The 25434-nt window shown below is 38.5% G+C and overlaps 1 gene segment (V, D, J or C); it reads right to left on the bottom strand.

Annotated features, from left to right (window-relative positions):
* Window positions 1–325: 325 nt before the first annotated feature.
* On the bottom strand, window positions 326–831 carry LOC137089376 (T cell receptor alpha variable 38-2/delta variable 8-like). The segment is given in 2 exon segments: window positions 326–639; window positions 792–831. Coding segments are annotated over 2 exon segments (354 nt in total).
* Between the last annotated feature and the right edge of the window lie 24603 nt (window positions 832–25434).

Below are 25434 nucleotides of genomic sequence, written 5' to 3'. Positions count from 1 at the left end.
GTGAGATCTCAGCAGCCCTGCAACACATGATAGGCCAACTTACCTGACATCCCTCTACTGGCTCCCTACTTTACTGCATGATGACATTAAGGCATCATTTTCAGAATGTATTTGTGTATAGAAGGAACCACATGAAACATGATCTCTAAATATAGCATTAATGTTTCCCTAACTTTTTTCATTTAACAGGCCTAAATTAACCTCACGCAGGTGTTACCACATATTTTATTACATTCATGCTGGATAGATTGGGGTTTTGATTGTGGTTTTCACTAGATCGGTTCAAAGAGAAAAGGTTTTTGTACGACATGTTTCATGTTTTGTATCACTGGGCTTCAACTCTCAGAGCACAGTAATAGAGAGCTGAATCTGACAGACGTACATCAGTAATGGTGAGTTCAGTGGAGGTTTGCAATGCTGTCGACTGAAACCGAGGGTCAGAAGTGTGTTCAGCACTATTTGATCGAGCACCTTTGCGTAATAAATACTGAGGTTCTCTGTTTGGAGACTGTCTGTACCAGTAAAGCCGAACATATTCACTACTTGTACTATATGAGCAGCTCAGCTTGACAGTTTCTGTCTCTTTAGTGTTTTTGTCTGCCCCTTTATCTGGCTCAATGTTGTCTCCAGTCACCAAACCTGTCAACAATAAAAGAGAGTTTTGATTTGTGAAAGAAAGTTGACAAAATAATACTGCAGATACGTTTCATAGAGTATTTTACAGAAACACAAATGACTAAATTAAAATAAATGTAACAAGAACTCATGAGTTACTCATGTAAATAGTGTACCTGTTCCAACAATGAGAATAAGTATGAGGCATGAGTCCATGTTGAATGAGATCAGCTCAGCTCTCTATTGAGGCTCTCAGTGCTCTGAGCTGGAAGTTACTACAGAACACAAACACAACACACACACACACACACACACACACACACACACACACACACACACACACACGCACACACAAACACTTCCTCCTCGCTGAACTTCCTGCTGCTGTTAATAAGGGTAATTTAACTGTGCTAAATAACTACACAATTATTATTTTATTTTTAAATATTTTATATATAACACACTACATGATAATAATGTGAATTAAAATGTGTAGATGGAGTTCCTCTGTCTGAATGTCTGCACACATGATAGTGGTGATGACGGTGCATGCAATGGAGTATTTCTACAAAAAACATTAATGTTCAAAAACTACTCAATAAGTGCCACAATAAAGTCCACCTATCGGTCAGTAAAACACACTGTACACCGAGCTATTATACCAATATTCTTCATTTATTAAGACTATATTGGCTTTATACCTGATTCCTGTACATTTCTCTGGTTTCCTTATATTTATCATAATATGCAAATATGAAGAATATGTCATATTTATAGGGCTATAATTTCAATTATATAAGTATATTTTCAATAATGTTTGTACAGTATAAATGCATAACACAATATTGTTGTGTGACTGTATGTTCTGTTATTATATTAGATGTGGAACAGCCGTATCTCCTCCTGAATGTGTGAGAACTCTCTCATGCACCTGCACTGTACAGTAGAGGCCAAAAGAAATGTCCAGAAAATTCTTCACCCATTATTCAAATATATTTAATGTGTTAAAGATTTGATTGCATAATTGTGTCATTTGTTTTATTTTTGATAATGCAATGAATTGCCAAATGCCACGATCATAACCATACATTGAAATTATGAACATATTAATCAAAAGAAAACCATCAAAATGTTAATAACTGTTTATGTTTTTGTCCTGTGAGCTTTTTTTAAATTTATTTATTTTTTATTTTTATAATTTTTTGATAGTAAACTATTATATATATTTATTTTTTGCATTTAATCAATTAGCACATGGCTATTCAAATCTTGCCCATGAGTGCCAATGCGCTGCAGAGTTTAGCTCTAACCCTAATCAAACACACCTGAACATGCTAATCAATGTTTTCAGGATTATTAGAAAATCACAGGTGGGGGTGTTTGATCAGGGTAGGAGCTAAACGCATTGGTCCTCCAGGGCAAGATTTGAGTAGCCCAGATTTAGCAGATGTTTTTATCCAAAGGTCCTACAAATGAGGAGAGCAAAAGAAGCCATCAGTGCAACAGGGGACAACAGTGTGAAGAGGAAAGGAAAAGGAAAATGTCCATGAGAAGAGGGATTTGGTCCCCTCTCTTTGGGAGAGAAGGAAAACCATATGGAGGAGAAAAAAAGTCACAAAAGTGTTCATGATGACCACCATCTAAACAGGCGTAGCTCAGCAAGAGCTGAGTGAGTAAGGACCCCTTAGTTAGGTCCTGCGTTCATTGGATTTACTTTCCTGACAGTCATAATAATAACTGTTATTGTCAGTGTGGAGGAAAATTGTAATCACTGATGAAGATTATTTATTATTTAGGTGTGTGTTTGAATTCATGCAGGAGTCGACATGTGTTTCTGCCAAGCAGGACTCTTCTCCAAGCGTAACAGACACAGAGGCAAACCTAATTTGGGGGCTCTCCCGAACCAAAGGTGCCGGGCAGAACTAATTCTAAGGGCCAGGTGTAAGGAAACCAGGACATATAGGGAGCCATTGTGTGCTACGTTTATCACTCTTACCTTGTGTGGAAAAACTAGAGAGGGGGATTGTTTTGTCAATGGGGGTATAAGAGATTGTGTCTTCTGTTATGTCTTCAGTTCACACTCGATGCAGGCACTAATGACTGTGTTCACTGGGGCTCGTTCTTGCAAGACATTAACTCTTTATAAAGATAGTTGGCTAAGGGTTGTCTCTTATTCAGTAAAGCGACGGAGTTAAGTTTTGCCATTATATCTGTCACATCTGTCTTCATCTCTGTCTGTGTTTCTCATGTCTCTCACTGTAACAGTTTTTTGTATAAAGCTGATGTGTTTCCTGTCACAGTGGGCCTCAGAGCACAGTAATACACAGCAGAGTCAGACACACGCAGGTTATTGATCACCAGAGGAACTGAATTTGATGAAAGTTCAGAGTGAAATCTCTCCTGGAACTCAGTGCCATTTTCTCCTCCATATTTGCTTCTCCTCAGGATGTATTTAGGAAAGTCATTTGCTCTCTGGATGTACCAGAATAAATCTTCTTGTGGTGAATCTGTTTTATATTTACACTGTAATGTCACAGATCTTCCTTCAGCTTCAGTCACATGTGGCTCTGGCTGGTGTCCTCTGATCTCACCTCTGTAAAGGGTTAAAGAAATCATGGTCAGTGCAATACAAATTATAAGCAATTTAATGAGTGTGTAGCTGCAAACCAAGAATCATACCAACAATGAACAGTGCGATGATCAATATATTCCTCAACCTGTGTGACATGACTGTGTGTGCTGAATACACCTTAATGTCAAGATAAGTCAGTGAATATGAGAGTCTTTCCTACTTTTAGTATTATAATGATGATCCAAGAAGAAGCTTGCAGACAGACACCCATAAAGCTGCTTTATTGTCAAAGGTCGTATTGAGACGCTCCTGCCCTCTTATGGTTAACTGCTAGAACTGCACAGCTGAGACACTGCCATCTCAGTAGATTAATGTGATTGAAGATATTTGATTTCTGAATTACATGATATTCCAATGTAACTGGTGAACTAAAAGACAGTACTGTATAGATTTAATATAATTAATATTTTATGCCACCTTTCGAGTTTACACTGTAATTTGCTGTTTGACTCACTTTTGATTTATAATTTTTGCATTTGATTCAATACATATTTTTTACTAGCTTCATGTTTCTCTCATTGTGCAGTGTTGTTGTGTTTCCTCAGGTTATTGTATGGTGTGTGTTGTGTTTCTCAGGTTATTGTGTAGTGTTGTTGTGTTTCCTCAGGTTATTGTATGGTGTGTGTGTGTTTCCTCAGGTTATTGTATGGTGTGTGTGTGTTTCCTCAGGTTATTGTATGGTGTGTGTTGTGTTTCCTCAGGTTATTGTATGGTGTGTGTGTGTTTCCTCAGGTTATTGTATGGTGTGTGTGTGTTTCCTCAGGTTATTGTATGGTGTGTGTGTGTTTCCTCAGGTTATTGTATGGTGTGTGTGTGTTTCCTCAGGTTATTGTATGGTGTGTGTGTGTTTCCTCAGGTTATTGTATGGTGTGTGTGTGTTTCCTCAGGTTATTGTATGGTGTGTGTGTGTTTCCTCAGGTTATTGTATGGTGTTGTTGTGTTTCCTCAGGTTATTGTGTAGTGTTGTTGTGTTTCCTCAGGTTATTGTAAGGTGTGTGTGTGTTTCCTGTGACTGTGGGCTGCAGAGCGCAGTAATACAGAGCAGAGTCTGATACAGATGCAGAGGAGATCTCCAGATACACATGGTTATTGTATGGTGTGTGTTGTGTTTCCTCAGGTTATTGTATGGTGTGTGTTGTGTTTCCTCAGGTTATTGTATGGTGTGTGTGTGTTTCCTCAGGTTATTGTAAGGTGTGTGTGTGTTTCCTCAGGTTATTGTATGGTGTGTGGTGTGTTTCCTCAGGTTATTGTAAGGTGTGTGTGTGTTTCCTGTGACTGTGGGCTGCAGAGCGCAGTAATACAGAGCAGAGTCTGATACAGATGCAGAGGAGATCTTCAGATCCACATGTTCTCTTCTTGTAATGTTAGCACTGAATCTTGGATCTACAGCAGACTCCTGAGCTCCTTTTGCACCACTGTAGATGAGTACCAGAAATTCAGGTTTTGATCTTCCATACTGACGGTACCAGAAGAGATAATCTTGACCTAAAGAGGCAGAAAAAGTACAGGATAATGAAACCCTTGAGCCTTCCTCAGCAAAAACATCTGTTTGGTTTGGTTTGATGACATTTCCGAATACAGCAGCTGAAACAGAAAATATACATACATATATTTGTATGTTTTTAGTGATATGTTTTTAATAAAACAAATTTCTGACTAAAAAACTATAATAATTAGCCCAATAACACACCAGCTGAAGCCCAGAGCAGAATAACTGAGAGCAGATCCATTGCACAAGTGTTCTCTCTGAGAAGAGTCAGACTGAATCTCTTCGTCTCTGTCAGACAGGATCCTGTGAGATCTGTGAACACCGAGTCCCTCCTCTCTGAGACTCATCATGACTATATTTCACACTCGAGGAACAGAAGGAAGAGCCAATCACACTCAGCAATGTTTTATCTGTCCTATTCATGTGTTTATGTGGGATTTTGAAACATGTTTTATATAGGATGGCCTGCAAATTAAATTAAATTTCTACTGCATTTCCAAAAAAAGTTTGAAAAGTTTAAGAAATATCATTTTTTACTTTTTTATTGTTATTTAATTTTCCATTCCCAACATACTATTAGGTATGGTGTATTATTATCTGTATTATGGCTAAATAAAATTATATCATTAGAATTTTTTTTTAATTTAAAAAAACTGGGATCATGAAACTCTTTCCTGAACTAAATTGTTCACACCCACAGGAAGCGGAGCTGAATTAGAATTAGAATATCAGGAAGTTGAATGAACACCCATAATGTTAATGTTAATGTTACACTCAGTTTTTTTTACTGATGCTGTTCACTTTATTTAAGCAATTCATCTTGATTTAACACAATTATATCAGGTTTCTGGTTCAAATGTAATTGATTCATGTTAAACTGACTTAAAACCGTTACTCTTTGACATAACTTGATGTTTTTATTTTTAAATAACGTGTTTCAATCAAGTAACCCAAACAAACAGGACTTTCACTTCCCATCATGCTTTGCAAATAGGCTGAATTCGGAGAGTAAAAGTTTAAATAAAGTGCTATTGTATCCATTTCTAATGAGATGAGAAACTGGAGAGACTTTTTAATGTTTCATGTTTTGTTATGTTGGTATTTAAAAGTTTATGTTAGTGTTTTTGGACGTTACCATTGTGGTGTAGTGTGTAGAGCATGTGCTTGGGGTAAGGATCTGCTAATAACAATTAAAGTGGTTTTAATAATAAAACAAAACTACTTTGGGCATGCCATGGATGTGCCAATACAATCTTGTAATGTAAAAGGTTTTGTAAATGTTGTAAAAAAATAGCATTTCACTAAATAAAAATAATCAAATAACTGGATTACTCTTTTGTTTTTTTATATTCATTTCAGAGTAATTAAACTTAATAGTTTTGGACAAAATGGTAAATGGCATTGAATTAACTTTACACAAAAACATAACCCAATTACGTGGAACCTGTTGACATAAAATAAGTAAATTCAACGTATAATTTTTTTGAGTGTAAGTTTAAACTTTATTTTAATGTGTCCTCATTACTGAGCTATACATTTAATTACTGAGTTAAATTATTAAACTAAATGTACTAACACTCTAAGGTTTGGCTGGGTTCAGTGTAGACCCATAGGGTTTGACTCAATGTTAACCCTCTTAAGTCTGAGCTGTTTTTAGACCCTTTAGAAGTTTTGACATGCTCTGACATTTGTGCTTTTTTCAGTCGCTTATAAACACATGAATGGCAATGTCTCATTACGCTGTATTCAGCACAAACTGGGCTACCATAATATGTGAGCAATGTACAGGCTTGTATTTTTGAGATAATGACATTTATGCATGGTTTTGGAAGAAACAAAAATTGTAAGTCACAGTATTAATGTCACAAAACACACAATAGATATGTTTCCACAAGATGCTGTGTCCCTCATTACTCATGTTGTGCCTGTTTCATAATCAACATATATTACATTAAACATTAGGCTATAATTTTTAAACAAATATGTAAAAAAATATGGTTTAATGGCTACTGAACACCAAACGTTTGACTGGTACTATATTTATAGCATCCGAGCAGAAATTTGCAAACAAAAGCTTTATTGATGTTAAAAGTCTTTATTAAAACCTGAAAGCTCTTTTTGCATGCAATGATCTGTCTCTTTCTGTTTAACTAGCTGGTCGCAAGCAAATAAAACAACATTGCAACCATTGGAGTCACTTTATAAACAAGCATTAAAGATATTGGACCGTAAGGGTAATAGCTATCATAATTGTCACATTATCAAAAAACATAACATGTTTAGCTTTAACTTTACTGTTTAACTTTAGACATTTTGCTGATGCCTGTGTTGTCTTTAAGGTACTCCCTGGGCTTGCTCCACCATCACTGTGCCAGTTTATGAGACAGAAACATAAGGTTACTAGAATAACTAGAGCAACCACCAGAGGGGACTGTATAGTTCAGTATAGACAAAGTAGGATTGGAAACGCAGCCTGTCAGAGCCACATTTTTTTGGAATAGTCTGCCCACTGAGTTAAGGGGGTGTAATTGCCTATCCTCTTTTAAAAACATCTTAAATCCTCAATTAAGATTAATAACAATTGTAACCATACACCAAATACTTAAGTCCATAAATACACTTTGCTTTAGTTTTTTTTTTTTTGTTAGTTTTTTTTGGTTGAGGGTGAGATGAGTAATATATTGTCTGTTTGAGGGTCTCATTGTTTTAAAATGTATTTTGTATTTTCTTACATTACTACTGCATTTATTAATTCTTATATGTATTTTTGACTTTTGTATTTTAGGGTGCCTGTTAAGATCTGGCTAGGGACAACAGATGGAAATTAGCACTTGTAACTAACTCTGGCTTGTTTACAGCAAGTGACCTGTTGTTGATCAATGAGCATTGTCCCTATCAAATAAAAAAAAATACAAATAAATAAAATGTGACACTAGGTCAGTGGTTCCCAACTACGTTCCAGGAGGCCCACCAACAGTGCACATTTTGCATGTCTCTTTTGTCTAACACACCCACATCAGGTTTTGGAGTCAGTACTAATGAGTGAATGACCTGAATCAGGTGTGTTTGATTGAGGAGACATGCAAGATGTGCACTGTTGGTGGGCCTCCTGGAACCTGCACTAGGCTATTTTACAGTAAACACTTCATAATCTGTCCAAGGCAATGTCCACACTTGTACGTTTTCATTTGAAAACGTATATTTTTCTCTCCGTTTTGGCCTTCCGTCCACACTGAGACAGCACTTTAAGTCAATGAAAACGTATCGTTTTGAAAACGCTTTCCAAAGCGGATAAATTTGAAAACGCCTTGATATGTTTATTTGAGTTGATGTGGGCGTTGACTCTGCTCACATGGATCGCATTAGCATTTGAATCTCAAAAGAATGGCCGCATTAACACTAATGAAGAGGCTCCTGAACGACTGACATCTTTCTATTTTCAAACAGATTACATAAACAAAGAATGTTTGTTTTCGATGTGCATGATTTACATGATTTTAACCTGACATTTCAATGTTTGTGTGACAAGTATTCCCTAAGTTACTGTTCCTTTTCTGAAGACTATCTGAATTAATGTAGAGAGGCTGCAGGTTACGCATCATATTTGTTTTCTTTATTTAGAAAAAAGCACAAGATGTGTTTTTTTTGCGAGTGTACACAAATAAAAGTAGAAACTAAACAGATTATAATGATGTATAACACTTGCCCAACAGAGTTATTTGAGTCTCTTTGGCACTGATACGAAAAAATAAAAAAAGGGGCTGGTGCGATCATCAACCTCTTGGGGTTAAAGCCCTTTATGCCAAAAATGTTCCAATGAGAAATGGCTTAAAGAATTGCATACTTTCTAATTTTAAGAGGTCCGTATATGTTTTATAATTGTATTGTCAACACTTTCGTGTTTAACTGGTTATTTCGATTTTTTTCTAGTGATGAAATACAAAGTTGTGTCATGAACCTCTAGATGGCGCTGCCTGATGGGTCCTTAACTCAGTTTGTTAGCGATCACATGATTATCTACATCTACGCAGCTGATTGGTTACTGTGGTATCAGCAGCCAATGAGATTACTCAAGCTTCAAATACTTGCTCAGCATTTGGTGTAGAGCGCTTCCAGAAGCCCTCCATCTTCCCCTGCTCACTGTAGATCTGCTATGGGGTTATTTCATGTGTGTTATATGTGCAGCAGCAGCATGTGTGTGAATCTGTGGCAGCAGCAGATCTATTCCTCCAAACCAAATACATTAACATTGCCACATCAATTACCACGTCTGTCTCTCAGAGAGCTGTCATGACAGAAGTGTTTACAACCTGTTTCATTCTTTAATTAAAAGAAAATAATAGTAAAATAAATTAAATCATTAAAACTAAATTCAAAAAAATATCCCACTATGGAACAAAAGGTTCTATATATGAAGTGCTTGACAGAACCCTTTAAGTTTCTATACAAAACCTTTTCTTCTAAGAGTGTAGAGTTAAGATTAGGGTTTGGTTTCAGGTCAGTTGTATGTGTATTATTCCTAATATATAGTCATGCAGATTATATGGCCATAAAAGGTGGTCTGAGCATGTGGATTATGATATCTGGATGTACTATTAATGCTTCTTCTCTCAAGTTTCTAATTTACATTTATGCCTTACAACAAAGACCTCATTCCAGGTGTTACCACATATTTTATTACATTCATGCTGGATAGATTGGGGTTTTGATTGTGGTTTACACTAGATCGGTTCAAAGTGAAAAGGTTTTTGTACGACATGTTTCATGTTTTGTATCACTGGGCTCCAACATCTCTCAGAGCACAGTAATAGAGAGCTGAATCTGACAGACGTACATCAGTAATGGTGAGTTCAGTGGAGGTTTGCAATGCTGTCGACTGAAACCGAGGGTCAGAAGTGTGTTCATAAGCACTTGATGACCGTGCATTTTTGAGTAATAAATACTGTGGTTCTGTGTTTGGAGACTGTCTGTACCAGTAAAGCCGAACATATTGACTACTTGCACTATATGAGCAGCTCAGCTTGACAGTTTCTGTCTCTTTAGTGTTTTTGTCTGTCCCTTTATCTGGCTTAATGTTGTCTCCAGTCACCAAACCTGTCAACAATAAAAGAGTTTTGATTTGTGAAAGAAAGTTGTCAAAGTAATTACTGCAAACAAATTTCATAGAGTACTTTACAGAAACACAAATAACTAAATTAATATAAATGTAACAAAAACACAGTAAATCTTTATGTACAGAGTTTCATGAGTTACTCAGTAAATAGTGTACCTGTTCCCACAATGAGAATAAGTATGAGGCATGAGTCCATGTTGAATGAGATCAGCTCAGCTCTCTAATGAGGCTCTCAGTGCTCTGAGCTGGAAATCTCTCTCTCTCTCTCTCTCTCTCTCTCTCTCTCTCTCTCTCTCTCTCTCTCTCTCTCTCTCTCTCTCTCTCTCTGAGTGAATGGTGAGACTGAGTGTGCAGAGGGCATGGTGGTGTGAGTGAGTTTTCTATCTTTTTCTCTTTCTTATTTATATATTTTTTTCTTTGTGTTTTGTTTGTTGTTGTTATTTGATATTTAGTGCAGGTTTTAGTGAGTTGTTTGTAGAGCAGCAGCTGCAGCATGGCTGCGGCCGATCGTCTCGGCTTGACTGAGCTCACGCGCCGGCACGCCATTAAGTGGTCTCCGTCGGCCGGTTGTTCGGTAGAGGCCTGTAGTTTAGCGGTCGGTTAAGAAGTTGATTATGGTAGCATTAAATCAGCTTTGCGGATGAACGGTGCCGTCGTGTTTTTTTTTAGATGATATTGATAAAGCAAATCAGTTAATTGAGAATGGAGTAATAATTCAAGGCACTTTCATACCTGTTCTCTCTTTGGTGAATCCTGCTAAAAAGATTATCCTCTCTAACGCCCCTCCTTTTCTAAAAAATGAAGTTTTGGCTTAAGAGTTACAGAGACACGGACAGCTAGTGATCCCCATGGGCTGTAAGTCACCTCATTTAAAACATGTTATGTCTTTGAGGAGGCAGGTACTTATGGTACCTAAAAACAATGATGAGGAGCTGAATTTGGTGTTTAAGTTTAAAATTGATGGTTATGATTACACCGTATATGTAACATCAGAGTTAATGAAATGTTTTGGGTGCGGAACGGTAGGCCATCTGAATCGCTCGTGCCCGGAGAGGGTCGCGTTAGCTGAGACAACCGCTAGTGCGGTGGAGCAGCCGAGTACGAGCGGAGTCACCGCTTCAGGTACAAAACAGGGAAATATACCTTCAACGAGGGAGGAAAGTGATGCTAGAAATCTGGAGAAGGAAGTTATGGAGGAGTTAAAGGGTAAGCAAACAGATGTGGAAGTTCAACGAGACCCAAAGGTTGGCGCTAATACTGTTCACATTGCTACTAGAATAGCTGAATGAGCATTGTGTGATGAGGAGAATGTAGTGTGTGATAAGGATCTGGCCAAGCAATCGATGAAAAGAAAAGAGTTAGACAATAAGACGGATGTAGATCAGGCGAGTAAAGTATCAAAGGTGGTGTTAGCACACAGTTCACAGTCTGAAGAGGGTTTAATGGACACACAGGAGAGTGTGTGTGAGTTTGGTGCTGACACACAGGTGGATGCAGAGAGCGTTTACCCTTTCACTAAACTCACTAAAGGCATGAGGTAAGTTAGAGTTGACGATTTCTTCCCGGATTTAAAGATGTTTCTCGATTCAGTCAAGTTGTTTATGGAAAATACTGATAGGGCTGATCAGTTATTTTTCAGTGATCAAGAAACGTATCGTCTCAAGAAATTGATGCTTAAAGTTAGCTCGCAAATAGCCAACGATGGTTAATTGGTTTGTGCGTTTCTTCTCCTTCCTTTGTGTTCTCTCTGGTTTGATAAAATGGCAATCCCAATGCTTTTACTTACTTAACATGTGTGAAGTAAAGCTAGGATCTTTAAACATCAACGGGGCCAGGGAGGATGTGAAGAGAGCTGCTCTTTTAATCTACTTAAAATGAGACAACTTAATGTGGTATTTCTGCAAGAAACCCACAGTACAGTAGACAATAAAGCAGACTGGATGAAGGAATGGGATGCAGAAGTGTGTCTTAGTCATTAAAGCATACAATAGTCTCATGTCCTCATAAACTGCCAGTAAACACACACAAATGTTGACAGGCCTCTAATACAGTCCATACCACAGAGACGGGCGCCATCTGTTGCTGCTTCTCCTGTTCAGTTTATTTCAGCCTGATTCTGGATCATGTCTGTATTAGCTGAATCTGATCGATAGCCATGGGTTTCTCCACGCTTGAGGACGTCACTGCTTTGCGCTCGTCATTCTTTAGCTCCGCCCACACGATACGCCTCCAGGCACTCGTTTTTTTCCGGAAAGACTCGGTACAGCCTATATTTCTTTTATAAATATGATAAAACTAAAGACTTTTCGGAGATATGAAGGATGCAATACTACTCTATAGGTACTCAAGATTGACATGAGATTGACTGAAACTTAGTGTTTCACCCCCCCTTTAAGATTTTAGATAATGTGATAAAGAATTGCCCTGACGACTGTAATATGATCCTGGGGGGGGGTTGAATCGAATCGTGAAGGCAGTGCCAATGCACACCCCTACTTTAAATTTGATGAAAGATTTGAGCAGATCGATGAAAGATTTAGAGAGCGAAATATTGGAGTTGCAAGAGTTGGCAGACTCCACAGGAGAAAAAGAACATTTTAAAGTCCTCAAAAATAAAAAAGTAGCTTTGGCTAACCAGTAGCGTTACTATTGTGTAGTGTTGTTGTGTTTCCTCAGGTTATTGTGCAGTGTTGTTGTGTTCCCTCAGGTTATTGTGCAGTGTTGTTGTGTTTCCTCAGGTTATTGTGTAGTGTCGTTGTGTTTCCTCAGGTTATTGTGCAGTGTTGTTGTGTTCCCTCAGGTTATTGTGCAGTGTTGTTGTGTTTCCTCAGGTTATTGTGTAGTGTTGTTGTGTTTCCTCAGGTTATTGTGCAGTGTTGTCGTGTTTCCTCAGGTTATTGTGCAGTGTTGTCGTGTTTCCTCAGGTTATTGTGCAGTGTTGTTGTGTTTCCTCAGGTTATTGTGCAGTGTTGTTGTGTTCCCTCAGGTTATTGTGCAGTGTTGTTGTGTTTCCTCAGGTTATTGTGCAGTGTTGTTGTGTTTCCTCAGGTTATTGTGCAGTGTTGTTGTGTTCCCTCAGGTTATTGTGCAGTGTTGTTGTGTTTCCTCAGGTTATTGTGCAGTGTTGTTGTGTTTCCTCAGGTTATTGTGCAGTGTTGTTGTGTTTCCTCAGGTTATTGTGCAGTGTTGTTGTGTTTCCTCAGGTTATTGTGTAGTGTTGTTGTGTTCCCTCAGGTTATTGTGCAGTGTTGTTGTGTTTCCTCAGGTTATTGTGCAGTGTTGTTGTGTTTCCTCAGGTTATTGTGCAGTGTTGTTGTGTTTCCTCAGGTTATTGTGCAGTGTTGTTGTGTTTCCTCAGGTTATTGTGCAGTGTTGTTGTGTTCCCTCAGGTTATTGTGCAGTGTTGTTGTGTTTCCTCAGGTTATTGTGCAGTGTTGTTGTGTTTCCTCAGGTTATTGTGCAGTGTTGTTGTGTTTCCTCAGGTTATTGTGCAGTGTTGTTGTGTTTCCTCAGGTTATTGTGTAGTGTTGTTGTGTTCCCTCAGGTTATTGTGCAGTGTTGTTGTGTTTCCTCAGGTTATTGTGTAGTGTCGTTGTGTTTCCTCAGGTTATTGTGCAGTGTTGTTGTGTTCCCTCAGGTTATTGTGCAGTGTTGTTGTGTTTCCTCAGGTTATTGTGCAGTGTTGTTGTGTTCCCTCAGGTTATTGTGCAGTGTTGTTGTGTTTCCTCAGGTTATTGTGCAGTGTTGTTGTGTTTCCTCAGGTTATTGTGCAGTGTTGTTGTGTTCCCTCAGGTTATTGTGCAGTGTTGTTGTGTTTCCTCAGGTTATTGTGCAGTGTTGTTGTGTTCCCTCAGGTTATTGTGCAGTGTTGTTGTGTTTCCTCAGGTTATTGTGCAGTGTTGTTGTGTTTCCTCAGGTTATTGTGCAGTGTTGTTGTGTTTCCTCAGGTTATTGTGCAGTGTTGTTGTGTTTCCTCAGGTTATTGTGCAGTGTTGTTGTGTTTCCTCAGGTTATTGTGCAGTGTTGTTGTGTTTCCTCAGGTTATTGTGCAGTGTTGTTGTGTTTCCTCAGGTTATTGTGCAGTTTTGTTGTGTTCCCTCAGGTTATTGTGCAGTGTTGTTGTGTTTCCTCAGGTTATTGTGCAGTGTTGTTGTGTTTCCTCAGGTTATTGTGCAGTGTTGTTGTGTTTCCTCAGGTTATTGTGCAGTGTTGTTGTGTTTCCTCAGGTTATTGTGCAGTGTTGTTGTGTTTCCTCAGGTTATTGTGCAGTGTTGTTGTGTTTCCTCAGGTTATTGTGCAGTGTTGTTTTGTTTCCTCAGGTTATTGTGCAGTGTTGTTGTGTTTCCTCGGGTTATTGTGCAGTGTTGTTGTGTTTCCTCAGGTTATTGTGTAGTGTTGTTGTGTTTCCTCAGGTTATTGTGCAGTGTTGTTGTGTTTCCTCAGGTTATTGTGCAGTGTTGTTGTGTTTCCTCAGGTTATTGTGCAGTGTTGTTGTGTTTCCTCAGGTTATTGTGCAGTGTTGTTGTGTTTCCTCAGGTTATTGTGCAGTGTTGTTGTGTTCCCTCAGGTTATTGTGCAGTGTTGTTGTGTTTCCTCAGGTTATTGTGCAGTGTTGTTTTGTTTCCTCAGGTTATTGTGCAGTGTTGTTGTGTTTCCTCAGGTTATTGTGCAGTGTTGTTGTGTTTCCTCAGGTTATTGTGCAGTGTTGTTGTGTTTCCACAGGTTATTGTGTAGTGTTGTTGTGTTTCCTCAGGTTATTGTGCAGTGTTTTTGTGTTTCCTCAGGTTATTGTGCAGTGTTGTTTTGTTTCCTCAGGTTATTGTGCAGTGTTGTTGTGTTTCCTCAGGTTATTGTGCAGTGTTGTTGTGTTTCCTCAGGTTATTGTGCAGTGTTGTTGTGTTTCCTCAGGTTATTGTGCAGTGTTGTTGTGTTTCCACAGGTTATTGTGTAGTGTTGTTGTGTTTCCTCAGGTTATTGTGCAGTGTCGTTGTGTTTCCTCAGGTTATTGTGTAGTGTTGTTGTGTTTCCTCAGGTTATTGTGCAGTGTTGTTGTGTTTCCTCAGGTTATTGTGCAGTGTTGTTGTGTTTCCTCAGGTTATTGTGCAGTGTTGTTGTGTTTCCTCAGGTTATTGTGCAGTGTTGTTGTGTTTCCACAGGTTATTGTGTAGTGTTGTTGTGTTTCCTCAGGTTATTGTGCAGTGTCGTTGTGTTTCCTCAGGTTATTGTGTAGTGTTGTTGTGTTTCCTCAGGTTATTGTGTAGTGTTGTTGTGTTTCCTCAGGTTATTGTGCAGTGTCGTTGTGTTTCCTCAGGTTATTGTGTAGTGTTGTTGTGTTTCCTCAGGTTATTGTGCAGTGTTGTTGTGTTTCCTCAGGTTATTGTGCAGTGTTGTTGTGTTTCCTCAGGTTATTGTGCAGTGTTGTTGTGTTTCCACAGGTTATTGTGTAGTGTTGTTGTGTTTCCTCAGGTTATTGTGCAGTGTTGTTTTGTTTCCTCAGGTTATTGTGTAGTGTCGTTGTGTTTCCTCAGGTTATTGTGCAGTGTTGTTGTGTTTCCTCAGGTTATTGTGTAGTGTCGTTGTGTTTCCTCAGGTAATTGTGCAGTGTGGTCGTGTTTCCTCAGGTTATTGTGCAGTGTTGTTGTGTTTCCTCAGGTTATTGTGTAGTGTTGTTTCCTCAGGTTATTGTGCAGTGTCGTTGTGTTTCCTCAGGTAATTGTGCAGTGTGGTCGTGTTTCCACAGGTTATTGTGTAGTGTTGTTGTGTTTCCTCAGGTTATTGTGCAGTGTTGTTGTGTTTCCTCATGTTATTGTGCAGTGTTGTTGTGTTTCCTCAGGTTTTGTGCAGTTTTGTTGTGTTTCCTCAGGTTTTGTGCAGTGTTGTTGTGTTTCCTCAGGTTTTGTGCAGTTTTGTTGTGTTTCCTCAGGTTATTGTGCAGTGTTGTTGTGTTTCCTCAGGTTATTGTGCAGTGTTGTTGTGTTTCCTCAGGTTATTGTGCAGTGTTGTTGTGTTTCCTCAGGTTATTGTGCAGTGTTGTTGTGTTTCCTCAGGTTATTGTGCAGTGTTGTTGTGTTTCCTCAGGTTATTGTGCAGTGTTGTTGTGTTTCCTCAGGTTATTGTGTAGTGTTGTTGTGTTTCCTCAGGTTATTGTGTAGTGTTGTTGTGTTTCCTCAGGTTATTGTGCAGTGTTGTTGTGTTTCCTCAGGTTATTGTGCAGTGTTGTTGTGTTTCCTCAGGTTATTGTGTAGTGTTGTCGTGTTTCCTCAGGTTATTGTGCAGTGTTGTTGTGTTTCCTCAGGTTATTGTGCAGTGTTGTCGTGTTTCCTCAGGTTATTGTGCAGTGTTGTTGTGTTTCCTCAGGTTATTGTGCAGTGTTGTTGTGTTTCCTCAGGTTATTGTGTAGTGTTGTTGTGTTTCCTCAGGTTATTGTGTAGTGTTGTCGTGTTTCCTCAGGTTATTGTGCAGTGTTGTCGTGTTTCCTCATGTTATTGTGCAGTGTTGTTGTGTTTCCTCAGGTTATTGTGCAGTGTTGTCGTGTTTCCTCAGGTTATTGTGCAGTGTTGTTGTGTTTCCTCAGGTTATTGTGCAGTGTTGTTGTGTTTCCTCAGGTTATTGTGCAGTGTTGTTGTGTTTCCTCAGGTTATTGTGTAGTGTTGTTGTGTTTCCTCAGGTTATTGTGTAGTGTTGTTGTGTTTCCTCAGGTTATTGTGCAGTGTTGTTGTGTTTCCTCAGGTTATTGTGCAGTGTTGTTGTGTTTCCTCAGGTTATTGTGTAGTGTTGTCGTGTTTCCTCAGGTTATTGTGCAGTGTTGTTGTGTTTCCTCAGGTTATTGTGCAGTGTTGTCGTGTTTCCTCAGGTTATTGTGCAGTGTTGTTGTGTTTCCTCAGGTTATTGTGCAGTGTTGTTGTGTTTCCTCAGGTTATTGTGTAGTGTTGTTGTGTTTCCTCAGGTTATTGTGCAGTGTTGTTGTGTTTCCTCAGGTTATTGTGCAGTGTTGTTGTGTTTCCTCAGGTTATTGTGTAGTGTTGTTGTGTTTCCTCAGGTTATTGTGCAGTGTTGTTGTGTTTCCTCAGGTTATTGTGCAGTGTTGTTGTGTTTCCTCAGGTTTTGTGCAGTTTTGTTGTGTTTCCTCAGGTTATTGTGCAGTGTTGTTGTGTTTCCTCAGGTTATTGTGTAGTGTTGTTGTGTTTCCACAGGTTATTGTGTAGTGTTGTTGTGTTTCCTCAGGTTATTGGGCAGTGTTGATGTGATTGAAAAGCACACCAATTTTTAGTGAGATGTGTAAAACTTTGTTTACAATAAATAATCAAATAAATATATATATAAATAAATATATAACAAATAAAACACACCTGCTGAGACACAGAAGAGAATAACTGAATGAAGATCCATTATACTGTACAAGTGTTCCCTCAGAGAAGAGTCAGACAGTCTCTGTCAGACATCATTACATCATGTCAGATCTGAGAACCCTGAGTCCCTCCTCTATAAGCTCATTCACACCTGAGCTACAAAACAGAAGCCAAGTACTCACATTAATGTATGTTTTAGTTCTTTGTGTTGTAAGTTAGACTGTTATCCATGTGATAAACCTTGTAAGTCCAGCAAAAAGAATTTATTCGACTATTTTGATTAGTCCCACAGTTTCCACTGCATTTGATACATTTGGTTGTAATCAATTCAATTTAAAATTTTCACTCATGCAGGTTATTCAGTTTTACATCTTCAATATAATATCCAGGCTCTACCATTGTGTTTTGTAGTGGTATTGTTGTTCTTAATAATAAATCCACATTTTGAATTTTTTTTTTCAAATTTACTTCAACTGAAATGAAATCTCAGTCATTAATTCCTCACCTCATGTTGGTCTAATATCGTAAGGCCGGCAATACACTGCAAGCGTGGCGTGAGCGTCTTGCCTGCGTGCCGCGTCCATTTTTATTTTGGCTTCCATGTTGACATATTAGAGCTTGCAGACCTCCTGCATGACACAGACGGCTAAAGCCGCACCAAAAACGTGCGCATGCTAGAAATGAAATAAAAAACCAACGCCTTTTTTCACGCAAAATACAATAGGAAACTATGTTTAGATGTCAATTTGACATGAATACATTTTAATAAATGACATTTTGATGTTTGAATGTCTTTAGGTTTTGACAAATGCAGATATAACTGTAATTTAAATAAATAATAATTGATTTTCAAACATTGCACGCCGATACAGAACAAAATATTCTGCAGCCTATTGTATCGTCAATAACATTGATATCTATGGTCAATACTGCTGACGTTTTCTTTGCTGTATCAGTAGGCTATATATTTATGTTTAACATGAAGTATACATGAAGTAAAGGCCTTCCCTGCACAACACCTAGCAGCAGTTAGACACGTTTCTGGTGTGCAAAGATATATAAAACGCCACTCAGTGGCCACACAGCTGACACTCAACAGAAACGCCACTCTCACACCACGCTGCAGTGTGTGGCTGGCCTAGGACCTTCATTCATATTCGGAACACAAATTAAGATATTTCTGATGAAATCTGAGAGCTTTCTCACAAAGACAGCAACACAACGACAACTTTCAAGGTCCAGAAAGTTGGAAAAGAGATTGTTAAAATAGTCCTACAGTGTTTCATCATGAGGGAAAGTAATTAATGACAGAAGTGTAATTTTTGGGTAAACTAACCCTTTAAAGATAAGTTAAAGACTTTAAATTGGAATGAAAATGTATACATTTCAAGTTAAATAGATTTCAGATGTTTAATCCCACCAGTCACAATTGTGACCGTAAATTTTCCTCGCATATTTTAGTGTAGTATTAAAAAGCAACTTCTATTATGAAGCAAATTTTCATTTATAATGAACATTTAAGATGTCTACATGAGTTCTGGGCAGGTCTAACATTGTTGTGTAGTTTGGTCGTGTGACCACACACACTTATTTCTTTGTACTGCCATCTTAACACAATGACAACGTGAAAGCACAGAAATGACAGGAAATTTTAATTAATTAATCAAAGTTAATTTTTGAATAGCTCATTATTTTTTTGCACACACCATCATGAAAGGGTTATCTATACATACATATTGAAATTATATTAATACATGGTTTATTCTTTTGTCAGGATGCAGATAAATGAAGACGGTCACAATTGTGACCGGTAGTATAACACAGAATATGTCCCCTCTATGTCATTCTGTGTTATTCATATGAACTCTCACATACTGAACTGAAATCCCTCCCTCCCTCCCTCCCCCCCCTCCCTCCATCATACTTCTGTCTGTACTTCTGTCTGTCTATACCTTTGTCTAGCTATACTTGATTCTGTCTGTCTGTCTCTCTATACTTCTGTCTGTCTAACTATACTTCTGTCTGTCTGTCTAACTATACTTCTGTCTGTCTGTCTAACTATACTTCTGTCTGTCTGTCTAACTATACTTCTGTCTGTCTAACTATACTTCTGTCTGTCTGTCTATACTTCTCTCTGTCTGTCTAACTATACTTCTGTCTGTCTGTCTATACTTCTCTCTGTCTGTCTAACTATACTTCTGTCTGTCTATACCTTTGTCTAGCTATACTTCTTTCTGTCTGTCTGTCTGTCTGTCTAACTATACTTCTGTCTGTCTAACTAAACTTCTGTCTGTCTATACTTCTGTCTGTCTGTCAATCTGTCTATCTATATCTATGAGATATATCTTATAAACTTCCCAATTTCGGATTTACCAATTGGTACTTCAATGTTTAAAGTTGCTCTTCCTAATATTTAGGAGTAATAACTACATGTAAGTGCCTAGATCTTGTCAAGGTTTGTTGGTTACCTCTTCCCCTCTCTTTGGCCGGACACATTCATTCAGTGAAGATGAACTAGATTTTTGTATTTATTTCAATGGGTTGCAATTTTCATACCCCATTTTTTCTTTTTAATTGTGTATCATGAACAATAGAAATAGTTTTGAAGTAAATTCTAATCATATCTCATTCTTATATGTTGGATATGTTATTGTTAGTTTAAGTTTTAAACATGTAAATAGGTCTAATTTTCAGAATTTGTATGAATTCTGTCTAGGCTGTTTCCCACCGGTCACTATTGTGACCCAATATAAAACCTAATATTTCACTAACTTAACCAACATAAAATCAAAGAAGACATAATGTTTGTGTGTTGGGGGGTCTAAGAAGTAAATTGTATGTACTTACTTTGCAGGAAAAAATTTGGGATTAAACAGGTTAAACAATTAACACAAAATGTTTCAGATAGTAAGCAAAAACCATTTAGCACATTATAATGCAAAGTTAAAATGTTTAGTTGCAGGGGTTGGATGAAAAGATGCACATGAGACGAGAGCTGGCGTATTTTCCTTGGGTTTAATAAAAGCGCTGTCACACTCATCCACATACATTAAGTGAGGAAAGTATACAAATAAACATTCAACTCAGGTCACAAATAGAAAGCGGAAAATAAAAGGAAGAGCACAAAAAAGTCGTCAGATCGGTCCTTGGCCGATATTGAACAGGCAGAGGAGGTGAAAGTGGGAGGCAGAATGGGGACATCACAGACATTATTAACTCAGAGCTGGGTGACGAAACAGGTTTGGTGCTTATACTTTCATTATCGTCCAAAATGAAAAGAGGTTCTGAGTTCAGCTTACTTTTATCCGCCTTGGCATTTGGGACGGGGCTCCACTCCATCCCCTCGTGTTCCCACAAAGATGGACTCAAGGCACCTGGTCATACATTCCCCTGGGCTCCAGCCACAGGTCCACAATCAATCAACAGAAACCACTCAACCACATGACACTGAACCAAATGCTGAACACACCTAGAACAAAAATAAAAATCATTACTGAAATAAAATAAAATAAATAATAATAATTTTGATGCACAAAACCAAAAATGAGAATTAATCTGCATGTAAGATAAAACTCATAGATTGCAGGATTATACTACTGGAAAACTCTCAAAATGAAAAGACAAAGTGTCTTCTATCTCACTTTAAATCACACAGCGCCACCTCCTGGCAAAACAGGTTTCTGTAAAATTTCAGTCATTTTTCAGGAAGATGGGAACCTTTGACTATATGAATGTATTATGACTTGTTTCAGCAAAAGACTATTGCAGCGATGATGCTTTGGCATTTGGGACAGGATGAAGTAAGCTCGATCTCTCTCTAATGATGGCATGGGAGGTTTTTGTATGATGCCGTTGGGTTTCCTGTCACTGTGGGCACCAGGGCACAGTAATACAGAGCAGAGTCTGCCTGTACAGCAGAGGAGATCTTCAGATCCACACGTTTAATATCTTCATGAACTTCAGCAGAAAATCTGTCAGGTCTATCTTCACTCATAGATCCACGTGGGAAGATGTAAAGGAGGAACTCCGGTTTGGATCTGGGATATTGTCTGTACCATTGTAAACCATTATTAACAGACCCCGTATAGTCTTTGTAACTGCAGGACAGATTAACAGCTTCACCAATGAGTCTGTTTTCATTCAATGACAAGGGTTTTAATGCATCTGCCTCTGTGTGGCCTATAAATGGAGAATAAAAGCCTAATTAAAGAAATTAAACTGTAACTGAAGAAAGCAGTTTTTTAAAAGTTAATTAATTAGATTAGAGAGGATAAATACAACTTTATCTTACCAATAAATGTCCACACAAAACTGAGGAGAGTGAAAATAATCATGATAGCAGAAATCTGAAGAAGAATCTGAAAGCCTTGAGTATCATTCAGACTGAATACTGACAACCTCCTTCAGATGAAAATGCTTCTTCATCCTGATATGAAGCTCCGCCTCTGGTGAAGTTATTTACTCCTGTAATGGAGTCTTTATAGGCCCTGTCCCAAATGGACCCTAAGCCCTTACGGTCTTCAGCCAAGTCCACATTTTCGTGACGTATTGCTTTGACTGTCAGGTAGAAGTCTGCTGTGGATCATGATCTTCTGCCTTAAATCTAATTTCTCTGAGTTTTTGTAGTGTGCAGTTGTGTTTCCTGTCACTGTGGGCACCAGGGCACAGTAGTACATGGCAGAGTCTGAGACTTCTGTAGAAGAGATAGTCAGATTCATATGTTTGACGACTTTATCAGCAGCAGCGGTCAGACGGAGAGAGGAAGATGATTTGGTCTCAAAGAACAAAATGAGGTGTTCAGGTTTGGATCCGGGATACTGACGGTACCACTGCAGATTACTAACACTGCCAGTGTAGTTGCAGATCAGTGTAACATCTTTTCCTTCCAAAACATGTTTCTCTGTGAGGAATGGTGTTATCACGTCTGCAGCAGCATTCTCTGATTAAAACAAACACACAAACACAAAAATGAATGAATAATTTCTACTGGACATGTAAATTGTCAAGTATAAAAATGGGGAAAATTAATCACTCACCTCTTAGAAGAGAAGATATAATGAATACCAGGAGCAACATCTGCACTAATAAGAGACAATGACTCTGAGAGTCAAGACTTACAGTTACTAGAGTATAAGTGACTCAATGTAAGTCTGTCTGCTCTGTTTTTAATCTGAGCTGAGACTGAACTACAATGGTTCCTAGAGCTCCACCTTCTGGTAGAATATAATGCTCCTTCAAGAATATAATGATTGTTACAGTGCCTGTTTGTCTGAAATTACAAATGGTAACAAAGAGAAATGTTAACTGTTAAAACGTTGCGCAAAATTATAGATCATTTCAGGTTAAAGATCAGTGACAGTTAGTCAATTCTGACAAAATTATGTTATTATATAATTATGACAAAATAAAGGCAACTAAATAATATGCTTGTAACGAGGTTCGTAGATGGGAAGGAAGAAGGCGGGAACCGGCGAACGTTCAACAACTTTTATTAAATAAATAAACAAAACGAAAGTAAACCGCGGGCAGCCCCTCATTGACGACTGCCCACACACACGTAATACAACATAAACAAAACTCAACGTAAAGTCCAGTCCTGGTCCTCTCTCGTCTTCCACTGTCTTTATACTCTGCGATGGAGAGACGAGACCGGTGTGTCGCGCAGCTGGCACTCATTACCACTCGCCACCGGCCCGCTCTCACTGTCCCTCGCCTCGCTGCTTGCCACAATGCTATTTTGTTATTTTCCCCACCAATATTAGTACTACAAAAAAGACAAAGGAGGCAACAGCGGGACAGCATTTTTTTGTGTAAAAATAGACAAATTACACTTAAAATGCAATAATTCTGTTTCAACTTACTCAAATATCTACTAATACAAATATAAAACTAGAAACTTTAACTCAGTTTAAATGTTGATTCATACCTTAAGATGTGATTTCTTATGGTTTTATACTCTTTATTATGTACATTAATGGACCAAAGTGAACATATTTAGACAGGGTGTGAACCTTTTTTATTTTTAGGCAGTTGTATATAACTCAGTAAAACAGTTTCTGCTGCTCATGTGACAAGAACAGTCGTCTGTAGGCTAGACTGTCCCATTAAGCAACACGCAGTCTGACCTTCAGATGCGTTCTTCAAAGGCCACGCCAAGGTCATGAAGGAACCATCTGTTGAATCCTTCATTTCATGGGAAGCGAAGGCCGCATTTGAAGGAGCCTTTGAATTGGGACAGTCTGTCGCGCTGCGGTGTTGCAATCGGCCTTTGAAGGATGCAGCCTCTGAATTGGGGCGCAGCTTCTATCTGGGCTACAGCATCTGAATGCCTTTGTTCAATTCAATTCACATTTATTCGTAGAGTGCTTTTCACAATACATATTGTTTCAAGGAAGCTTCACAGAAAATGCAAGTGTAACAGAGGCCAGCTAGTAGCTGCTGTGCAAGTAACCCTCACTCCTCCAGAGAGTCTCTAGCGACTGACACTAGAGGTTGAAGCCTTTAGCCTCCTTGTTGGAGCGTCCGACTCTCAGGCCGGTGGACCCGGGTTCAAGTCTCACTTGGAGCGTGTGGTTCGAACAGGATGTTTACACATACGTCTACATTACAATTTAAAATGATTTGTCCACGTTTTTTATTTATTATTTTAGGGTTGGAAACTGAGAATTCATTTTTCATGTCCTGTTCTTGCTCATCTTAGGCAAAGAATGGAAAATCTGTCACAATATGTTTTTATTTTTCATATGTTTAATATCAGGTCCCCACAAAAAAAATTTGTTAAAGTTTTCTGACTGAAATAAAATAAAAGCCAAATAAATCTGTGGAAATAAGTTCATCAGCTATTCTATCTGCCGTGGCATGTTAAGTTATACCAGTGGCAAGATTTTGTGCAAAGGAAACAGGTTTCGTGTCACTGTGGGCACCAGGGCACAGTAATACTGAGCAGAGTCTGTTACTTTAGCAGGGCTGATCTCCAGTTCCATGAGCTTTCTCTGTTTGTCAACTTTAGGTTTAAACCAGTGGGCTGATGGATCTGCTTTAACTGGATCTCCAGATTCAGAGATGGAGAGAAGGAGTTCTGGTTTGGATCTCTGATACTGACGATACCACAGTAGATTGAGCACAACACCACTGTAGTTACAGGAGAGAGTAACACTCTTTCCATCTTGAGCTTCTTTTCCAGAGTCATGAGATGTTATCACATCACCAAGAGAGTCTCCTGTAAAAAGAAAAACTTACATTTAAACCCTTTAATCAGAAATGCTAATGAAGAAGTAAAATGGAAACTAAAACATTCTCACCTGCAAGTGCTGAGAGGAACAAAAGGAAATAGACCCGCATGATGATGTTTTAACTCAAAGAATGACAGCATGCTCAGAAGTGAAGAACACACTCATAGAGCTCCTCCTTCTGCCAGCTTTGAAGGACTACGAAATATGAAGTTTTATTCTCTCTCCATCAGTAGGGTTGTGAATCATGAAGAATTTAATGACACCTATTCATATTAATCTCTCTGTTAGTTAGATGTAGATATGTGCTTGATTTACATAACTGACTTATTCCTCAAGGAATCGGTCTACGCTGATTGTACATTATTGATGCACTAAAACAGCTCATTAGTGTAATTTGTTCTATAATCCACTACTCCGATTAAAAAGAGCCAGAAATACTGATAAATAGAGAGATTTAGCAAATGTACTTCATTTCTTGAGCCATTGCATATTGTCAGTCATTTCATATTTACAAAGTTTTATTTCATTTATACATTTAAATGTATATTTTATTCACACTACTTTCCACACTTTTCCTTGATTGTTTCCGTGGAGTGATGACACTCAGTGTTGGTCTGAATGTCTGATCTCTGTGTGCTGCCAATGTCTTGTTTTTGTACAGTGTTGCAGTGTTTACAGTCACTGTGGGCACCAGGGCACAGTAGTACAGAGCGGAGTCTGCCATTTCTGCCTGAAAGATGCTCAGATGCATACGTTTGTGTTCTCCATCAGCCACACATGAGAGCCGAAGTGAAGGCTCGGACTGGGCTCTAAGCTCAGTGGCAAATATCAGGTACTCTAGTGGAGATCCGGGATATTGTCGATACCACTGCACTGTGTTAACACGACCACTGTAATCGCAGGACAGCGTAACATTGTCTCCTGCTGTGGCCTGCTTCTCTGAGACCAGTGGCTTTATTGTATTTGCTTCAGCATTCTCTGTGTGAAAGAAGAAACAGATCTCC

This window comes from Pseudorasbora parva, chromosome 9, assembly GCF_024679245.1.
Source record: "Pseudorasbora parva isolate DD20220531a chromosome 9, ASM2467924v1, whole genome shotgun sequence".
Lineage (NCBI taxonomy): Eukaryota > Metazoa > Chordata > Actinopteri > Cypriniformes > Gobionidae > Pseudorasbora > Pseudorasbora parva.
Note: the sequence above shows the minus strand (reverse complement) of the source record. Positions and strands in the feature narration are given on the sequence as shown.